This window comes from Mustela lutreola, chromosome 8 (genome assembly GCF_030435805.1).
Source record: "Mustela lutreola isolate mMusLut2 chromosome 8, mMusLut2.pri, whole genome shotgun sequence".
In the NCBI taxonomy this organism is placed as follows: Eukaryota; Metazoa; Chordata; class Mammalia; order Carnivora; family Mustelidae; genus Mustela; species Mustela lutreola.
The window spans coordinates 136,235,290-136,256,143 of NC_081297.1; the positions used below are offsets into that span (position 1 = coordinate 136,235,290).

General features: G+C 47.8%; 1 protein-coding gene across 7 annotated transcripts in view; it reads left to right on the plus strand.

Moving 5' to 3' along the window:
* RFX4 (regulatory factor X4) overlaps window positions 1–10,935 on the plus strand; it is a 157,814-nt gene extending 146,879 nt beyond the window's left edge. For all 7 annotated transcript variants that reach the window (XM_059186751.1, XM_059186752.1, XM_059186753.1 and 4 more), the window contains 2 exons: window positions 892–1,030; window positions 9,343–10,935. In XM_059186751.1, coding sequence (XP_059042734.1) covers window positions 892–1,030; window positions 9,343–9,615 — 412 coding nt within the window. In that variant the 3' untranslated portion in view covers window positions 9,616–10,935. The remainder of the gene's footprint in view (window positions 1–891; window positions 1,031–9,342) is intronic.
* Window positions 10,936–20,854: the final 9,919 nt, after the last annotated feature.

A 20,854-nucleotide genomic window follows, 5' to 3' on the forward strand; every position in this document is an offset into this window, starting at 1 on the left:
GGACACAGGAGGCGACCCCCTCAGGTGTCGTCCACATGGTGGCCCAGCAAAACCCAGCAAGACGCCAACCCCGAGGCTGGACGTCGGCCTGGCTACTGGCTGGCTGACTCCAAGATCTGTCCCCAGGGTCAGGTCCTCCTGACCTTTATTTTCTCAGGGGATCTCTTAGGATATCTTTCCACGCCTTTAGAACAGACTTTGAAAATGGTTTCAGGAAGCCTTTTGATTCTGGGGCAATGGCAGAAGAAACACCCACGTGGTCTTAGGTCCGTGTTTTTGCTGAGGAGATGTTATTAGGAAGAACAGTGATAAGAATATCCTGTATTTCATAGGACTTTCTATCTTATAGAGGGTTTTCACATATCTGACCCTCAGAATAACCAGGGCCAGCATTTTTACATAAGTGAGAAACAAGGCTGCGGGTTGCCCAAGGCTCCCACAGCTAGAAAGGGGCAGAGGCAGGCTCTCTGGCACCTGGGTGAGCGGCCCATGATGCATCTCCCGTGGGGCCTGGACGATACAAAACATAAATCCCCAAGTAATTTCTTCTTTCTTTCCTATTTGACTTCAGGCTATAATATGGGGCTTTCCAACAGAACAGGAGTAGAAGTTTCTGTCCCTAATTATGTTTTGCTCTGGGCTGCCTTTCATTCCCTGAGCGCGCTCCAAATGGTAAGGGAGGTGTGCTGAGGAGAGAAGGAAAATCAGCCTGGGAGTTTAAACCCACAACAGGGTGGCGATGGTAAGAACCAAAAAGAAGGAGAAAAATGGAAAAGAAGAAAGAAGACCAAAAAGGAAAGAAAAAAAGATGAGGTTGATTTTTGGAGGCATGAAAGTGATCCGCCAGCCCCGCCCTGACTCCCACTCTTCACTGTGTTTCCTGCGTTTCAGATACACGGGAAGCTACAACTATGGGAGCTACGGCAGCCAGCACCCTCCCCCCATGCAGAGCCAGTACCCGGCCCTCCCCCACGACACGGCCATCTCTGGCCCGCTGCACTACGCCCCTTACCACAGGAGCTCCGCACAGGTGAGTCCACGGTCCTGCTTGCTGGCCTGCCCGGGCCTCGAGTCCCTTGGTGGCAGGTCTAGTCAATTTCACACAGTTAATAGGTACCTTCTGTATACCACGCGTGTCTGTCACCAAGGAGAGGGGAGGATCCTTTCCTCAGGGTCACGTCCACCTTTTGGTGGCTGCCCACTGAAGTGGGTGCTCGGCCACTGTTCAGGCTCCACTCCCTCTTGCCACGTGGGTGCACACCACCTGTCTTTGGTTCCGTCCTCTCTAATCCCAGGATCCAGTCAGCCGCCGTGTCTGCTGCCCTATCTCAGGCAGCCGCCCACACACGGGATCTCTGTCAGCCATCTTGCTGGTGGCGGCCCTCGTCGAGTCCTGTCAGGACGGTCACCTGGCAGCATTCTAACTGGTCTCTGGGTCTCATGTCTGTTCCTTTCCAGTCTGATCCACACACACAACCTCACCAGAAGAATGTTCCTGAAATGAACCCTATATCAGATTGTTCTCAAGCCACACACTTCCTTTGGCTCTTCACTTGTCTAACAAACCAAACCAACCCTCTGTGGCCTGTGGTGAATGGAACTTGTGGTTGCACCTCTAACGCCAGTGTTGGGCCCTCTGCTTGTCTCAGACACTTCCTGTTGCTCTGGCTTCAAAGGCAGTTGGTCTCCAGTTCTATTCAATTCTATATCCTCAACAGCTCTGCACCCCGCACTGTCCTTGCCTCAGCTCGGGGCTAAGCTAAATGGTGACAAAATCCTCCCACCGGTCTCTGTGTCACTGAACCTGCCCCTCTCTGGCCCATCCTCTAGACTGCAGCTGGAGGAGTCTTTTGGAAAAAACCCGACGGGCCGTTAACACTCTCCCTCTTTTGACGTCATCGCATTCAGAGTCACATTCAGATCTCTTGTCTCTTATGACATGTTACCTTACGACGTGTCTTAGCATGTCTTAAGACTTGTTACCATCAGGCTTTTGCCTGCCTCTGTGGCTGACCAGCCACCCCACTCCATTTCCTCCAGCCGTGCCAACCCCTGTGCTGTTCACAGATGCTCTTCTCCCAGGGTAGGACTTTCTTTCCCCAGACTTGGGCGTGTTGTTCAGGAGCCACACTTGTCTCTGCAGCGCCTTCTGACACCAGTCCTTCCTTCCTCCAGGACCTTATGAGGTCCCACTGCTCTAGACTCACACAGCGCCTCACGCCCTGTTATCATCACTGACTTCTCTGACTCCTGCAGGAGACCCCAGAGCAACTCGAGGGCCAAAAAGTAAGTCTGGTGTCCTTGGGTCACAAACCCTGGCACCTGTCGAGAGCCACAGCTACCTCTGACTGAACACTTGTCATAGGCTAGGCACCATCCTGAGCACTTTACACATCGTCACGGTAATGTGTGCAGAACCTCCTGCCTGAGGATCTGAACCCAGGCAGTACGACCCCGTGTGTCCAAGCTCCTACACGTGGCCCTCTGCCCCCTCTCCTGTGCCAGCATTCACTAAGAGTTTCTGGAACCAGTGAGACAGGAAGTGAGGCATCACAAGCAACGGGAGTGCAGAGGACCCTCACTCCATGCTGTGGGGGGACGGGCAGCCAGGCAGGCAGGATGGAGCACGGCTCGAGGCGGGGAGTACTCAGGATAAACTGGAAAGGGGCCCAGTCTAGGCAGGGAGCTCTGCTGCGGAGCACTTGTGGGAGTCTAGAAGAGAGATGGCAGGACCCGAGCAAGGGTGGAGGCCAGGATTGCATCAGCTGCCAGCCCGAGGACCAGCCTCGGAGGGGAGGCACTGAGGAGCCTGTATCCACAATACACGGGCACTCGGGGCAAACAGGCCTCTGTTTTGATTTCCATCTGCAGTACCAAGGGAAGCCCCAGTATAATCCCCAAACAAGCCAAGAAGTTGATTCCACTAAACCATCACCTGGGGCATTCATTATAGGTCTCCCAACTGCGTCACGCAGAGAAGCTGGTTCCTGAGGTCCTGCTTCCCTTGGGAGCAGAGTCTGTGCTCCTCACTGTGATCTGCAAAATGCCTCCGAGCTGCTCTGAGGCCAGCTCACATTGAACAGAAGCAGCTCACGTGGGCCTTCACTCACTCACTCACTCATTCATTCATTCACTCCTCAAATGATTGTGGGATGCTTGCTGTGTGGCAAGTGGGCGCCAGTCCCTGATCAGACAGTGGAGAAAGGGACAGAAGCGCACCTGCCCTTGGAGAGCTTAGGCTCCAGTAGAAGACAGTCATCTAAGCCGCAGTGGCCAGATCAAGCTCAAGTCCTAAGCCGCAGTGGCCATCATTGTCCTCCCTCTTTCCTCCCGCCCTTGTCTTTCCTCGTGAAATTTCAGGGGTGATATCCTTAAATCCATGGCCATAAAAAGAAACCAGGGTCTCCTAAAGGCCCATGTGGTCCCTGGTGATCAATGATAGGTCTGCAGCTTCCACTTCTGTGGAAGCCACAGAAGTCCCCAAACGGAGCACTATCATTTAATAGCAGCTCTGAATCAAAGGACCAAGGACTAATTGAAAGCCCACGGAGGAGCCCTTTGAATCCAGACGAGGGGTGAGAGGTGACAGGGCCGGGCAGCACCATGCCCTCCGCCCCTCTGACAAGGCCTTTTGACAACCTCTGACCCCCACCACACACTCACATTCTGTGCTTGAAGGGTTATGCCTTAGCCTCCATTTGTTAAGTGGGGTGAGAAGTTAATTATATCACCTCTCTACCCGAGTTGATTGGGGGTGTGTGTGGCCAGTACAACACAAAGAATCCTTTGTTTTTTCATTAGCATTTATGCATCAAGTCCTGTTGTAGACTCTTGCAAATACACACTCTCACTTAATTCTCATAGCAACCTGAGGAAGAAGGCAGTTTTCTCCAGTTTCTAAAGATGAGGAGATGGCCTCATAAGGTAATTTGCCCCAGCTTATGCATCCAGTAAGCAGCAAAGCAGACTCAAATGCAAATTCTCCAGCTCTGAACCCCAAGCCCGGGGCCATGAACACTACCCCCAATGTGTTTTTGGAGGGTAGATGTGAATTCAAGAAGTTACTGCAACTATTCCCAGTCAGTTTCAAGGGACCAAAGAGAAGAATCCCCTACCCTAGACTCCCTCTTTCTTTCTTCCTGTGGTACTCTGGTTTAACGTTGAGCATAGAGGGGAAAACCCACCGCAGGGCTGATTAGTGCCTAAGAACTGAATATCACACTTCATTATATCAGACTCACTGGGGAAAAGATCATTCTGAACTGGAGAAAAACCACAATTCTAGAACACGGTTAAGGAACGCAGGTGGCCATCAGCACTAGAGTAACTAAAACCAATCTCGGCAAATGAACGCCCGTCTTCAAGACGAATACAGTGTGTCCGGGAAGTGGCCCCATCCTGCGTCCCAGCCCCAGCGGGTGTATGCTCGGAATAATCAGAACCCACTTTTTTTTTTAAAGATTTTATTTATTTATTTGACAGAGATCACAAGTAGGCAGAGAGGCAGGCACAGAGAGAGAGGAGAGGAGGAAGCAGGCTCCCTGCTGAACAGAGTGCCCGACGCAGGGCTGGATCCCAGGATCCCGGGATCAGGACCTGAGCTGAAGGCAGAAGCTTTAACCCACTGAGCCACCCAGGCGCCCCCCCCCCCATTTGGTTTTTGAACTGGAGTGTGTATGCCCTTACCTGTAGTAGTTATTTGCACGACACATGCTTTCCTCTTGGGTAATAACAAACATAGACCTCCAGTCCTGCTTGAATTCTCGTAATTTCTGAATTAGTCCTGATGAAGGTTTCACACTGTAAGGCTTGAACAATTTCAGAAAAACACCCTTCTTGCGACTATGCCATACTTGTTCACATCCAACTAAGTGAACGAGGGATGGTCTCGGCTGCCTCTTCCCAGGTGCCCCATTCCCATGCCCGACCAAACAGGGAAAACCAACCAGACCAAGTATGTGCCTGCAAAATATTTCTGAGCCTCATTCAACACACATTTGTGGAACTTCTACCCCCCTCAGCGGCCATGAATGTGCACTGGGCCCTGGAGCCCAAAAGCCATTTGATCAACTAGAAGCTGGAGGGCTAGAAATTCCCCTAGCGTAGACTAGAAAGCTGTGCTTTATCCCTCATCCGCATGGCCAAGGCCGGGCCTTGCCAGCCAATCCCGCAGCTCTCACACAATCTCCAGTGGCCCCGCCCTGCCCCGGGCCATTCTGCTTAGGGTGTTCCCCTGAGCCAAAGGGGAGAAAAGTCAATCAGCCAGAGTAGTGGAAGATCTGTGACTACAGAGCCAGCTTCCTGGGTTCAAATCCCAGCTCTGCCTCTAATCAATTCCCTTATCTGAAAAATGGGAAGGATTGTAGTACATATTTCTTAGGGTTGTGAGGGTTAAGTGAGTTGATAAAGATTGGAACAGGGCCTGGCTCATGGATAACACTGTTTGTGTATATCATCTTTCATGACACCAATTGTGTAATTAAAGAATATCTATTTCTCTCTACTAGCTCTACAGAGACAGGGACCACATCTTTTCTTCCTGGCTATTATATCCCCAAGGCTCAGAATAGATGTGGCTTTTAGCAGGTGTTCAGTTAAGTATCTGTCCATGAAACGAAATGAATGAATGGCTCCTCACTCTGATACTAAGTTGCTCTGTGACCTCAAGCAGATCGTTTCCCCTCTCTTGACCTCGGTTCCTGCATCTGTGGAAGGAGAGGTAGGATCAGATGGTCCGTCACTAAGGCTCTTCTATTATTAACGGATCATGATCCTATGATGCGAAGAATACTAGTAACAGCTAACACATTTTGAAAACTTACTGTGTGGGAGTTCTGAGTGTTTCATGTGTATTAACTCATTTAATCCAGACCCTAAAAGCTCAGCGGATGTGGCTTGTCTGGCCAAGATTTGTGGGGGAGGGGGAGCTACATCCTCTTCCAGAAGAGGCTAAGAGGAAGCCTGCCCAGGGGCAGGCCCACTGGCAGAACCTCGGTGCGGTGTGAGAGCCGCCTTTCATAGGAAAACAGTTTGTGCTTCTGACTAGGCCACCTTTCACCCCTTGCTCAAGGAGCAGCCCATTTGCAGAGGGTCAGGGATAAAGGGCTCATTCTTCCCTCTTCATGTGCAGGACCATCGAGTCAGCCTCAGGGTGGGGACTTGTTTCTCAAAATAGAACTTCCTAATGTGATTCCAAAGAGGCCCAGAATCCATCACAGCTGGGATGGCCACCTGACAGGAAGTCGGACTCCTGATGCACGCGCACACGCACGCACGTGCCCACAAGCCTCCCTCAGCCCCTCTCTCACCGGGTGGGGACTGGGGACTTCTCCCCAGCTTAACATCAGTGACCACAGCGTGTGATTTAAGCCAGCAAGTGGTAACTTCCTGTTACGGGGCCCTCAACAAAAAGCGCCTTTATTCTGGGCAGAGCTCTCTGGACCCCAGGGTTTGTGCCCAGCATGCTGGAGGACCCCGCACGAAACCGGATGTAAAGTGTGAAAGGTGAGGCGGGTGCCACAGGCCGGCCTCAGCCGCTCCCACCAGACTGAATAGAAGCTTCATTGGTGGCTTTAATCACCAGGCTGAGGCAGTGGGCCCTTCAGCCTCTCATCTTTCAATGGTCTCTTCACCACGGGGAAAACGAGTCACTGACTCATTTGCAATTAGCTGACCTAACGGGACAGATTTTTCCATGCTGGATTCTGTGGTAACAGGATTTTATTGTCCCATTAGAGATATTTTGAGCCAGTCTCATTTCCAGGCAATTACGCTTTTGAGCCTGTGACACCACCCCTGGGCACAGCTGCATCTAGGGTCCTGGATTAGGCACAAAAGCCACACTCTCTTGGGTTCTGTGGGAAAGAGGCTCCACAAGTCCATATGGCGACATTTTACCTACACAGGCCAAGCCAAGGCAGGTTCTGTCTGAATGAGCAAGAGGAGGCCTGGTCAGAGGAGGCCCTCTGACCTCCTTAGAGGAGGGCACTTAGAGCAAGAGGGACAGAGACATTAAGGTATAATGGGGTGTGTTCCGAAACAGGCATGTCTTCCTCTCTCATGTGATTCAGTCATGGCCGGTTATGCCTAGTTTGTGCCACAGCGATGTGGGGGGACACGCTACCCCAGCCCCGGGTTTCCATGCCAGCCTCACGTTAGCCTGCTGGTGGCTGTGGCTCTCATGTGCATACACGGCCTGGAGTATGGGATCCCTAAGCTGCTTTCTAGAGGTAACACCCTGGTGTTCGGTTGCCAGATAGCTGCTGGGATGCCCGGCATCCTTCCAGATATTGGGAATATGGTAGTGAACATGGCAAAGCCCAGCCAGGAGCTTATGAATAGAGAGCAGTGGAAAGAGACAGCTAACAAGCAGGATGGTAAGGGCATGGCCTGAGAGGCAGAGCATGGAGCATTTAGCATCCTGAGATAGGATGTCCAGAAAAGTCTCTGAGGAGATGACGTTTGAGCTGAGATCTGAAGGAGGTTAAAAAGGCAGGCCATGCAAGGAGCCTGGGGCTAGGATGGAAACCAGTGTTCTAGGCAGCGGGAACAGGTAGGACGAAATTCCCTGAGCGGGGAACCAGCTTCGCATGCCACAGGATGGGAGAGGGGGCCTCTGGGCCAGGGAGAGCCCCATGAGCCAAGGTGACATGCACGTAGGGAGCTTACTTGGGAGACTATCAGGAGGGGGAAGCAATCTTTTGGGAAAAATGCAAGACTGTTTTGTAATAATATTAACATTACCTGTGTGATACCTGGGATCTTGTTTTCTTGGGCAAGGTCAAGTACCACTATGATCTCAGGCCTGAGACTTCACCATGGCTGCCACACACACACAGGACCATGTAGATTCTCGTACTGGGCACATGGGTGCACTCAAGGGTTTCTGATCCGATTTGGGGATATGAAAGCCTTGGTATGCGTTCAGAGCCCTGGGTGCTTCTCCCTTGACTTCCCAGACCCCATCTCTACTCTTCTCCCTCTTTCTGACCTGTTCTTGGGCTGGGAAGTGGCTGCAGTTTCAATACAAGAAATGCTTTCCCATATAAAAAAAATCCAGGAGTTCTTACCAGGAGTTGGAGCCGTCTCTCTTGATCCCTGAGTAACTGTTTCTCTCTGCATGCTTTGGGCCTAACAGCCTGCCCCTGCTTTCCTCAGGCTCCCACTCAGAGCAGCAGAATGGTTCCGTGTGGCCCCCTTGACTAAAGGGAGCAGCCACTATTGTCAGAATCCCTTCTCAAGGCTGTCTAGGCTTCAGCCTGTCTGTCTCCCCCCTACCTAATCCCTCGGGGATCCACTCTCCAACTGTCAGGGAAGACAGATGGGGAGCAGAAGAATTCCTACTTCCTCTCTCTCCCCTATTCGCTGTCTTTGCCTCCTTGTTGACTGGCACCCATCCTTGCTGGGGTGGCCCTTCTGTAGCCCAGGGAGGAAGTCTGTGTGTGAACCTGCCGGCCACTTGGAGCTCTCAAAGGGAGCCTGAAGCGCCACACGTTCCTCCCCTCTAAAAGGGGCTTATTTGCATAGCTGTCTTGGAAACAGAAAAGAATGTGGAAGAAGCACTTCTCTTATTCCCAGTTCTTTCTAGAGCTACTTCCCCTCTTCTGTCCTCCACAAAAGCACCCCTCCCATCCCCTCACCATTGGTTTATCTCGACTCCTTCCTCCACATTCACACCAAGCCCCACAATTCACCATTTCCTACTTCGTGCCTCTTTCAGGACTTCAGTGAATGTGAACCAAAAAGAGAGATGTTCTCTAAATGATAGGCACTAATAATAACCTTCGAAGCTGTTGGCTTGCTTCCTCTTCAAAAGCCTGCTTTTAGGCTGCAGTTCATAATTGAATTCAACTGTAAAATGCTATTTTTAATAATGTCACTGTATTTTACTTGGTAGTATTGTTCTCTTGGGTTGATGAAATGAGACCTATCACATCTCCTAATGGTAAAATTCACAGCCATACCTCCATACATCCGTATCTGTTTGGACATGCTGTTACTTGTATACACACACACACACACACACACACACACACACACGCCTGTACTCCCAGTGGGGCTCTTCTTTCTTTTGGATTTGACTTCCCCAAATATTCTAGATTCCAGGCACAAAATCAGTACTCTTACTTGAGTGAACACCAACTGTGGATATGAAATCCTTTGCATTTCTCCTGTTGGTTCCTTAGAAGTTTCCATCTTTCAGAAGTTCACTGATTTCCTTCCTATCAACTTTTATTAATAGCATCTTAAGAAATTAACTTAAACTGTGAGCATGACCAATATTGTGTGTATGCAACTTGCAAGCTAAGTTTAACTTTGTGGAATTTCTTTCCCCTCCACAAGTACCCTTTCAATGGCCCTACTTCCCGGATGGAACCCTGTTTGATGAGCAGTACTCCCAGACTGCATCCCACCCCAGTCACCCCCCGATGGCCAGAGGTGCCCACAGCCAACACGTGCTACACAAGCCCGTCTGTGCATTCCACGAGGTATGGAAACTCTAGTGACATGTACACACCCCTGACCACGCGCAGGAATTCTGAGTACGAGCACATGCAACACTTTCCTGGCTTTGCTTACATCAACGGAGAGGCCTCCACAGGATGGGCTAAATGACTGCTATTGCAGAAATCCATATTTAATATTAATAATAATTATTAATAATAATAAACCCAACAACCCACCCCCAGAAGACTTTATCTCTATACATCATAACTCATGGACTACTCCTAGGTGTCCATTTCCCTAATGAACGTGAGTCTGGGATTCAGTGTGGAATGAATCAACTTTAGTTCAGAAACAGGACTCACTGAAAGTCCGTGAGATTGGGTTCCTGTAGCCAAGCCAGACTTGACTGTTTCTATAGAGCACTATTTTGGGCAGGCCAATCTGTGCCTTTTCCCTCTGTTCCATGACTTTGCTTTGTGTTGGCAAACACTCCCCGTAAGCTACTTATTTTCCTGTTGACAAAAGTTCATTAGTCTTGATGGATACTAGAGACAGAGTCTGGTTTGTGTTCTTGGATGGGCACATCATTCACCAAGAACATTCACCTTGCCATCTGTCAGTCATCTTACTATACCACGAACAGCCCTCAGGTATGTTCTACGCATCCCTTCTTCCTGGTGGTGCCATCACTGCTTCCGGGAGCACCAGAGCAAAACGCTGGTGTCTGGAAAACTCTAGAGTCCCTGTTACCACACCCATGTCTTTCACAGTACCTGCATTGTCTTGGAATGTAAGCACTGTCTAGAGGGAAGGAAGAGGCCTGTTCTGTATGCCTTAAGTTGATTGAGGTTTGTAGGGGACCGGGTCTTCTACATACAAGTATTTGTCCTAAGTTTGCACAATGGCTAGTGTCAGCAAAAGGCAGGAGAGGGGTTTTTAAAATTCTGTGAGAATGTGGGTTTATGGTATTGAGTATCACACTCAGCTCTGCTGTATTAACTTTGTGAAACCAGATGGACCAAACGTTCACTTACCAAGCACCAAGTGTGAAAACGACTTTCATGGTTCCTTCATAAGACCATAATAATTTCCGACACTTTGATAGAAAAAAAAAAATTCAAAGCTGTGCCTTTGAGCCTATACTATACTGTGTATGTGTGGAAATAAGAAAATGTATTGTACTTTTGGAAAATTTTTTTCGTAGGCATTTTTCTGTCAGATTTGTAGCAATTTGTGAGGTTTGTTAGAGATTAACATAGGTTTTCTTTCTGTATTATAAAATGCACCAAGCAATTATGGTGGACCTATTACCCTATGGGTAAGAAATAAATGGAAATATGACATCGGATGTTTTAGCAGTTGTTCTGTAAATAAAATCTTTGATCACACCGCTCAGTGTGATAATCATGTCTACAGCTAAAATGGAAATAGTTTTATCTGTACAGTTGTGCAAGATATGAATGGTTTCACACTCAAATAAAAAGTATTGAAATGACCTCTTTCTTCATTTTCATTTTGCATTTGACATTTGAAAATATGTGTGCGCGTGTGTGTCAGAGAGAGAGAGAGAGAGAGAGAAATAAAGAGTAATACATAGCATTGTGAACACTTAGGTTGAAGCAGGCAAAATTAGGTGGCCTCATCTGATTGTGCCTATCCACTTCCCCCGTCATCTTGTTGTAAAACAATCACTACCGTTTGGATCGGCCACACATCCAGTCCTTGAATGATTTAGCATCGATAGCCTAATGGAGGTTTGTAGGGGACCAATCCTACATACAAGGATTTGGCTTAGGTTTGCACGATGTCTAGCGTCAGCAAAGAGCAGGTCTTATAGGGAATATTATTCTTCAATACCAGCATCACGAAGAGGTCCCCTGGTACTTAGTTCATTATGCTTTAATGATCACTGGGTGCAAAGGTATTACAAGCGCAGGGCTTTAAATGCTAATAAACTTCTGGGATAGAACAGTAACATTACTGAATACTTAATAAGTTTCAACAAATTCTTCTCCAGCTCTTCATTTTAACGCTAGGGCTGAGGAGTGAGGATACAGAGGCAAAATGACTATTTTGTCCAAACATTAAAGAGTAGGATCTATGAGAAATTGAGAGCCACAGATTTCCAGAAATGGCAGCAGTGACTATTTTAACTAAAAGGCAAAAGAGAATTTGACAACTCAATTTGCATGTTGAAAGATTTATTTTTAAAGCCAAGCTCTTACTTGCCATTACATAACATATTTATACCTAAAAATGATTTTAGGATTAAAATGATATATTTTACATAGCATCCCTTAAAAATATTTCCCTATGTTGTTCAACAAAAAGAAAGCAGATGTTGGATTTCACTCTCAGAAGGTAAATTAGTTTGATCTCTCGGCCACGATGTGTTAGTTGGCCCAGTCTGAGGAAAGCAGCACTGGGGGCGGGGGTGGGGGTGAAGAAGAAAAAAATGTCAGATTTAGTCACCGTGTAACAGGAGCCCAAGAAGAACCAGGCCTGTTGCTCTCTTACAATAGAAAGCTAGTGCTCCGTAAAGGAAAGGATGTAGTCAGTCTGACATTGGACTTACCAAGCACGAAAAAAATGAAGCATTTGCCAAATTTTCTGGCCAGGTAGCACATAACGAACAATACTTGTGTGCAAGTAACAGCCCCAAGGTCGTTAAATGGACAGATCTTGAGGCAGAGATCGTCTCAACCAACAAGGGCCCAATCCCAGAGAACAATGGTCATTGCATCGACTTTGCAGGGGAGAGAACGCATGCCTCCTCCTCACCGCAGAGCCGAGGATGGGGTTCAGCGCTGTAGAAAGACGGCAGCTTTCCATGAAGACAGGGGGTCGCTGGGCGCGCTCTCCAGAACGCAAGGAGCCCGCTCTTGGGAGTTGAGTGTACTGCCCGTGTTCCCAATTGTTCTAAACCTTCCAGTTCAGAACTGAGAAGGATCTGATTAGGAAAAGACAACAGCTGCTGTGAACTCGTGACTCAAATGCACCTTCTCTCCCCTCTGATGGTTCCTCGCCAGTGACCAGAATGGGAACGGGCAAGGTTGGCAGCTGGGAGTAGGGCCAGCCACTTGTCAGAGGAAGAACAGAGGAGTCTTGGCAATAAAGGGACACTCCCCTCCTTAGGACTCTTTTTGAAAAGGACTCTGCCAGCTTGAAACTGGCTGAAGTCATGAACGGCAGCCAGGACGGCTCACCCACGTTGCAGGCCTGTGGCGTCCTAGGCGTCCGCCCTGCTGTGTCCCTTTGTCAGGCCTCTCATGTGCCCCAGGTCTGGGAAGAAAGGGAATCTGTGGCGCTTCTGAGATTGCAACCCAGTCAGAGACCAATCAGAAATGTGTGCCATTGGGCAAGCCCAACCCGAATGGAGAGAGGGACTGAAATCTTGGAGAAAGATCTGAAAGGGAGTCTTGGCTTCACCACCACGTGACCTCGGAGGCATTACCTCCTCAGTGAGGACCTCAAGTGGGCAGGTTCTAGGACTATAACATCTCAGATTATAGCCTGTGCGCTGATGGAGCAAGGCCGGCAGATCCCGGTGAGGAGGGCAGACAGCTCAGGGGAGACACAGAATGGACTGGCAGCTGGGCAGTGACTCAGAGAGGGAGCCACAAGAGAGAGGCGACGGCTCCACCAGCTGGTGCTCAGACACAGCCCAGGGTTCGTGCCCATGAGCCGGGCCCGTAAACCTGCCCCCGCCACTGAGTGAGGCGTACCCCCTTCCTCAGAGCCAGTCCCCCCTCTTCCACAGCTCTGGACTGTGGTCTTCTGCTGTTTCCCTGCCTCCAGCTCTGTCCTTCACACTTGCTTCAAAGTGACATCAATCAAAAGGTCGGAAGCGAATCTGCTGATGGAAAGAGCAAAAACAAACGGGCTGTTTGTCCCAACGTCTTGTACGTCTTTTAGGCAGAATCACAAGATTCAAAAAAAAAAAAAAAAAAAAAGTAAATGCCGGGGAGGGGATAGTATAAATACTCCCTTTATTAAAGGGAAAAGGGCATGTGTGTGGGGTGCCGGGGGGTGGGGGGGGCTTGATGTAGGTCTCCTGAAGCACAGAGTTCACACTTAGTCAAGAGCCCGAAATGTGCAACACGTTGTCACTGGAAGCTTAAGAGAAAAAGATGGCTCTCCTCCTTGGCTTCGAAGGGAGGAAGCCCCGAGATTAAATCTCGCTCCCACCGAAGATGCTATAGAAGGGACATTCCTGCTCTAAGTAGGCCTGGATTTCAGCGGCTCTCAACTCTGGCTGCCCAGTGGAGTTAACCCTGTCCACGTTTTTAAAAATACTGACGCATACGTCCTATCTAAGTAATTGGCCAGGAATGCGACAACCTCCCCCCCCCCCCCCGCCCGCCCCGGCCCCCAACAACAGCACCAGCAGCTTTCAAGCTCCCCAGGTGATTCTAATATGCAGCCCAGGTTGAGAACAAACCCTTCCACCTTTACGCTCTAAGATCCAGGGGTCTGCTACTCCCTGAGTGTGCACCCCAGGGTTCCAGTCTGTCCAGAGTGGAGAAGGGTGCCACTCCCCATAACCTAGGCCGCCTGGGTTCCCCGCAGCTGATGAAGCTGCCCCTAAGGGCACTGTGTGGTTTGCCCTTCAGCCCAGCCCACCTCCCTACCGCCGCCTGCCCTCCTAACCTGGACCTTTTCTGCTTCAGTTCCTTGCCAGCCTCCCAAGCTGAACCCGCTTGGACGCGGCCCCTGTGCTTTCCTCTTCTTCCAAGGAGGTCAGAACCTTTTGTGCTTCGTCAGCCTCCTCCCTGAGGCTCGTCCCCCGGCCGTCCTCCTGCACCTCGCGCCCCCCCCCAGCCTTCTCACCCCCATATTTTGCTGCTGCTGGTGTAGGTGCGACAGAAGACGTGGGCCCCAAGAGTTGAGAAAGGAGCTGTTGCTAGGAAAGGAGTGTGGGTGAAAAGAGGTGGTGGGCGGGAGAAACAGGGCTCCCCAGTCCTATTCCTCCCTTCGCCATCATAAATGCCTAAGAGCTAAAACCAGTTGTTTGAGAAGGATGATGAGAAATGATGAGGTCTGACCGCAACAACAGGGGTGAGAGAATCAGCCTCGGAACAGCTGCAGGGCTGCCGCTCGGTGTTGAGACTGGCCTCCGGACAGGAGGAAAGAGCCTCGGACAGAAGCTGAGAAGGGTGGATTCTTCCGGAACTGCCAGACTGTGCTCCCCCTGGGGCTGACCTCCGGAGTGTCCCGGCCCGCGCCTCTCAGACCCCATCAACGGCGAGAGGGGAGATGAGTCAAGGCAAGTGAGTCTAAGCGAGGAGCCCCGCAACACGCTCCCCTCCCCTCGCTCTCGGCGACAGGCGGCGCATCTCCGAATTGGGTCTGCCTCCCTGGATGGAGGTCCCCATTTCTTGGGGTCTGCTCTGTGCCAGGCATATCATCAGATGGCCCGTCTCCATCCCTCACAACCTCCTTGCAGTGCCAGTGGCGTAATCGTCTCTGTATACAGATGAACAGACCGAGGCCCAAAGTCACACACGGTTAAGTGGCAGGGCTGGGATCTGAACACACAACGGCCCCACTCCAGCGTCTATGCTCTTCCTACAACCACACTCCTGCCTTCTTCCTCCTTCCTCCTTTGTCTCCACACCACCCCCCACCCCCTCACCCCTGCCAGCCTCTCTCCTAAGCGCCTTTGGCTGGTGCAGTTTTTAAATCAACCTTGACCATGGTAATAGAACCTACTGGGGTTGAAAAGAGTTTCAGAAGTTCTGGGAAATTCTTGTGTGCGCTCAATGAAGGCAGTCTCTAAGCTGGGCACCAGATCCTTCCCCCACGCCCGAGGTGGCATTCCACTCACTGTAAGTCAACAGCACACGAGCTTTCCCTCTGTCATTTCCCAGGGTACCTACGAACAATACATGATCAAGGACCAAGATTGGGTCATTCTACACAGAAACAGGAACAAAAGAAAATCAGTAATAATGTAAAAAAAAAAAAAAAAAACCAGGTCACAGGAGGATTTTTATTAGCAGGTTGAAAAAAGACTCTGCAGGGGAGGTGCAATGAGCCAAGTATTCAGGAGAATGAAGTCATTTGAAGGGGGGAGGCAGTGGGGGGGGCTAGCTACCTCTTGCTGTTCAGGTCACTACCCTTTGACAGCAGTGGCCTCTGACCTCAACAACCCCACAATTCTGTTTTGACTGACCCTGAAACCCATGAAATTCAGATGTAGGCACTGCCCAAAAGTTGAGATAAAGCTGACTAATATGGGAAAAGCTCCCGGTATGTGCCCCCAGCTGAAAGGAGCTGGCAGTTCTCTGGCGGTGGACGCAATTATTCTGTCTTCCTCCTTCCAGGGAAATGCTAATCCTTCATAGGCAACTGGAGGGGAAGACTAAAACGTGTTGATGATGAATGACAATAATCCTTTGTCCACTCCTGCCTCCTCCTAGGGTTGAACCTTAAGAGTTTAATCAAATGTTGGTAAGTAAATTAATGCTTTACTGCCTAAACAGTTAAAAAGCAAGTGGTGGGAAGACAGGCTTTGAGAATATATTTCTTTTGACTTGTGAATCTCAAACACTTAATTGCAAAGACACGGATATAGGGTGTGTGTGTGTGTGCGTGTGCGTGTGTGTGTGTTTTGAGTGTTTTAGTCTCCTTACTTACACATACACATATATATGACAATGTCCCCAAACTGTCCTATCCCCTGTTAAATTATGTCAGCCTTAAAGACATGAACTTCAAGGCTGAAAGACCAAAGCAGTGTGCTAGAATTACTCTTCTGTTGTTACACATCAGCAACAACAAAACTCATGTGTTTGTACACCAGTAGGAATAACATGACCTTTATCCCCGGATCTTCACATCATTGTGAGGGAGGCTGCAGTTTTCATTCCAGTTCAGCTAACATTTCAGGGGCTACTCCACACTGGGGCTGCTGTGCTGCCCACTTGGATGGCCATCTCTTGTAACCCTCCAAAGTTTTATAATGCTCGCTGCAGCTGAGAAAAATCAATGCTCAAAGAGGGTGAGTGACTTATCCCTGAACACCCAGGGACAGAGTTAAAATTCAAACGAGTCTTTCGGCTTTCAAGTTTTCCCATTAGATACAAAAAATCAGTTGTCAGTAGGGGTTTTAAAGAATTTCACGAATGATGGGCTTCTGAGATGCACGCAGAGAGTCGGGACTCAAATCCAGGTTTTCCAATCCCCGGTCCCGGGGCCGTTTGCCACATGACAGCACCGCCACCCAAAGCGCTGGGTTTTCCCAAGAGGTGCTGGATGGGATTCCAAGCCAGCAAGATGCAAATAGGTCTGACCCACATTCCAGCTCTTGGATAAATAAAAACGCCTAAAGGGCAGAGCCCATTTTGTGTGCTTCATTTGAAAGTCCCACTGTGGACAGTCAATATTAAACAACGATAGAAGGACTAACAGCATGGGTTCAATTTTAGCAATTAAAATACTGGGAATATGCCCGAGGAACCTAATAAAGGTGCTAAAAGGCTGGATCGAGTAATCATAGATTTTTAGGAGGTTTTTTTTTTTTTTAAATTTTTTATTTATCTGACAGACAGAGATCACAAGTAGGCAGAGAGGCAGGCAAAGAGAGAGAAAGGAGGAAGCAGGCTCCCTGCTGAGCAGAGAGGCCGATGCAGGGCTCGATCCCAGGACCCTGGGATCATGACCTGAGCTGAAGGCAGAGGCTTTAACCCATTGAACCACCCTGGTGCCTCAGATTTTTAGGAGTTAAAAAAAAAAAAAAAAACCTTCAAAGTCATCCAGTCCAACTCTAATTTTATGATACTTGAGAAATTAAAATGATCTGCACAATTATTTTACACCAGCTGGCAACAGACCCTCTCCTGTTTCCCAGTGTTATTTATCTTTGTCATATGGCATGGTAAGAGAATGTTTTCAGGACATCACATTCCACAAACTGAAGTTGCACTGGTTGGCTGTGGGGTCATCATTGATAATGAACTGTCTCTCAGATTTAACTTTTACTTATCCCACTGACCAACTGACCTCTTAAGAAATCTCCACTGCTGGCTTTCAAGTTTAACCAGGTTGGTATTTTTCAATAAGTGTCTCACTAATTTTGGTCTCTTGAACTCCTCTCAAGGCATCCTCCTCACCCCCCCCACCCCCCGGTCTCCTGGCCCTCCAAGCTCTCTCCACTATTTTCTCTATATAATTCACCTTCGCCAGAAAGGCTTCTCTGCTTCCTTGTCTTCCCATTAATGTGTATCTTGCTTTGATTTGCACAGTACTTAATTCTCCCCTTCCTGCTAGAAAAGATTCATGGATTGCCTGGCTGTTTCTTAGACCCCCCAAAGGACAAGATAAATGGTTTCTACTCACTTTTCACTCACTTTTATTTTTTTTGGGGGGGGGGGTGCCTAGCACAACACTGTGCTCCAATAAGCACCAAATATTTGTTAAAGGAACAGACCATGTTAATTAGCTTCTCTACAAAAGGGGGATTATTGGTAGAAAATGAAATAAAAATCACTTTTATCTGCTAGTTTATTCTGAATTCTCAAAGACTAACGGGTCACAGGCACACGAGTTTGATAAGTCTACGGAAAAACTAGTTGTGGTTGATACGCTATCAAAAACTTGGCCCAGGGACACCTGGGTGGCTCAGTTGGTTGGACAACTGCTTTCGGCTCAAGTCATGATCCCAGAGTCCCAGGATCGAGTCCCGCATCAGGCTCCCAGCTCCACAGGGAGTCTGCTTCTCTCTCTGACCTTCTCCCCTCTCATGCTCTCTCTCACTGCCTCACTCTCAAATATCTTAAAAAAAAAAAAAAAAATCTCGGCTCAGTGGTTCTCAACCCTGACTGCTCACTCAAATCAACTTGGAAGCATTTACAGCTACCAAGACCTCACCACAGATCAACTGAATCAGAATCTTTGCAGGTGTCCCCAAGCAATGATTTGCAATGATTTGTAATACATTGGTATTTGATCGGCACATACTGATTCCTACAACCTCACCCTGACTAACAGATTTTTCTAAAGACTGAGCATGATCAAATATGGTTTTGTTGTTCTTGGAATCATGGAGTTTTGGAACTGAGAACTAAGATACTATCTGGACCAACCCTTTTATTTTATAGCTGAAGTTTCTGTGACTTAAGAGAGATTGAGCAAGTAGCCTGACACAGTGGCAAGGTGATTCCTGTGTGACAGGTCATGTCCTGAATTAGTGGAATTCTCTGGTTCAGGGACTGTAGCAAGTAGACCAAACTGTTCTGTTCTTAAATTTCTGCTTTCTTCTATAGAAAATGTATAAAGTGTGTGTGTATACATTTATAAAATGTATAAAGTGTGAGCACTCGCTCACCCATGCACATACAAGATTTGGATTTTAAAAGCTGTTCGCACCAGGTACTCCTTAAAGACCAATCTGGCACATTCCATCGAGCCCATTGTCACAGCAGAGGAAATACCACAAGGGGATATATCAAAGTCTAAAAGAAATGACTAGTATGTATTTGCGGGTTTTTTTCACTGGCCCCGGTCCATAACATTTTATGCTTCAGAGCCCAGTGCACTTTTAACCCTTAACTATACCACTTATTAGTAGACTTATTGCTTGTGAGCAAGCTAATCAACACCCTGAACTTCCCTTTTCTCTATAAAAAGGAAGATAGTGCCTGTCCTATTGACCTTGCATTTTTCCGCCATTAGGAGGATTAACTTAGATGATCTATTTGGAGATATCTGAGAAGAGTAAAGCACTATTTGAATATATGTATAGAATATACATATTAATAGAATAAATATATGTATAAAATCATTATATTACTATCTTTCAGAGCAACGACTCGTGAGTACTTATGTATTTTTATTATCTGGGCTCTAAATCCTAATTCTTCAGTACATGCCACCCAAGAATCAACAGGAACTGGAGCTATGCTGGACTAGAAGCTCTAGTCACTGAAAGTATCACATAACTAAATATTCAGCGAGGTAAAGTGATGTAGTGACCAGAATTTAGCTAGTCTAGGCTCTAGTCCCAGAGTCTGCTTTTAACTATTGACTTTGGACAAGTCACTTAATGTTTCTGGGACCAGAGTCTCGTCAGTGGTCAAAGGATGACTTGAATTAGAGTCAAAGATCCTTTTGATTTATAAAATCAGAATATTAGTGCTTAATTAAAATTACTAAAGTTCAGTTTCCCAAGTTGTTAATTGATGTGGTTTTACATTTTTTTAAAATCTCTTTTTAGAAGTACAGGGTCGGAGGCTAAAAACACAAGCCTATTTCTGGTAAACAGATATTTTAAATCCATGTCTAAGACCCTCTTTAAAAGAAACATCTCAGGGCACCTGGGTGGCTCAGGTCATGATCTTGGGGTCCTGGGATAGAGCCCCACATCAGGCTCCCTGCTCAGTAGGGAGTCTGCTTCTCCCTCTCTTTCTGCCTCTCCCCACAGCCCAGCTCATGCTCTCTCCTGCTCTCTCTCAAATAAAGTCTTTTTAAAAATTCTATAAAAGAAACATCTCAACTCTGATACTTCATGCTTGTTAGTATCCTGTCATGGTGCCCTTGTTCCAAAAATAAATATATGGTTACCCAAAAGGCATGTAATAGGACACAGAGTAGGAACCCAAATACTGTTACCTTAAAGCTCTCAGTTTGAGTCCTAGCTCTTGTTACCTAGCTCATCTGAGCCTGTTTTCTTATCTATAAATGGGAACAGTACCTTTCTCAATAATCAATTGAGACAGTGTATATTAAAATGTTTTGTACACTGTTAAAAACAATTGCAAGATATTACTATTATCTAAGGAATGTAGCTTATTACCGCAACACCTCTAAGAACTGTACTTTTTTTTTTTTTTTTAAGATTTTATTCATTTGACAGAGATCACAAGTAGGCAGAGAGGCCAACAGGGACAGAGAGAAGGGGAAGCAGGCTCCCCGCTGAGTGGAGAGCCCGATGTGGGGCTCAATCCCAGGACCCTGGGATCATGACCCGAGCTGAAGGCAGAGACTTGAACCCACTGAGCCACTCAGGCACCCCAGAACTGTACTTTTGATTTCAAAAGATAGATTAAAATCTTTTTGAATTAGTTTATTATGGGCACAGCATGCACTCCAGGGCCTGGCTCAACAAATATGCTCAATAAATGCCGCATGAAAAGTATAATCCACAGAAAGACCAAAAGCTCCATGAGCTTAGATTCCATATTCCTTTTTATCGCCAAATTCCCAGAGCTAGCACAGCATCTGACACATAGAAGAAATAGAATAATTATGAGAGGAACAGATTTCTGTTCCGGAAATTCACTCGGGAATTTCTCGGGAAATTCACTCATTCTCTAACAAATAGCTTGGGAGAGCAAAAAGAGTATAGATTCAGGTTGTTTCCAAATTGCCCAATCTTGGTACATTACTCTATTAACCTCTCCAAGAC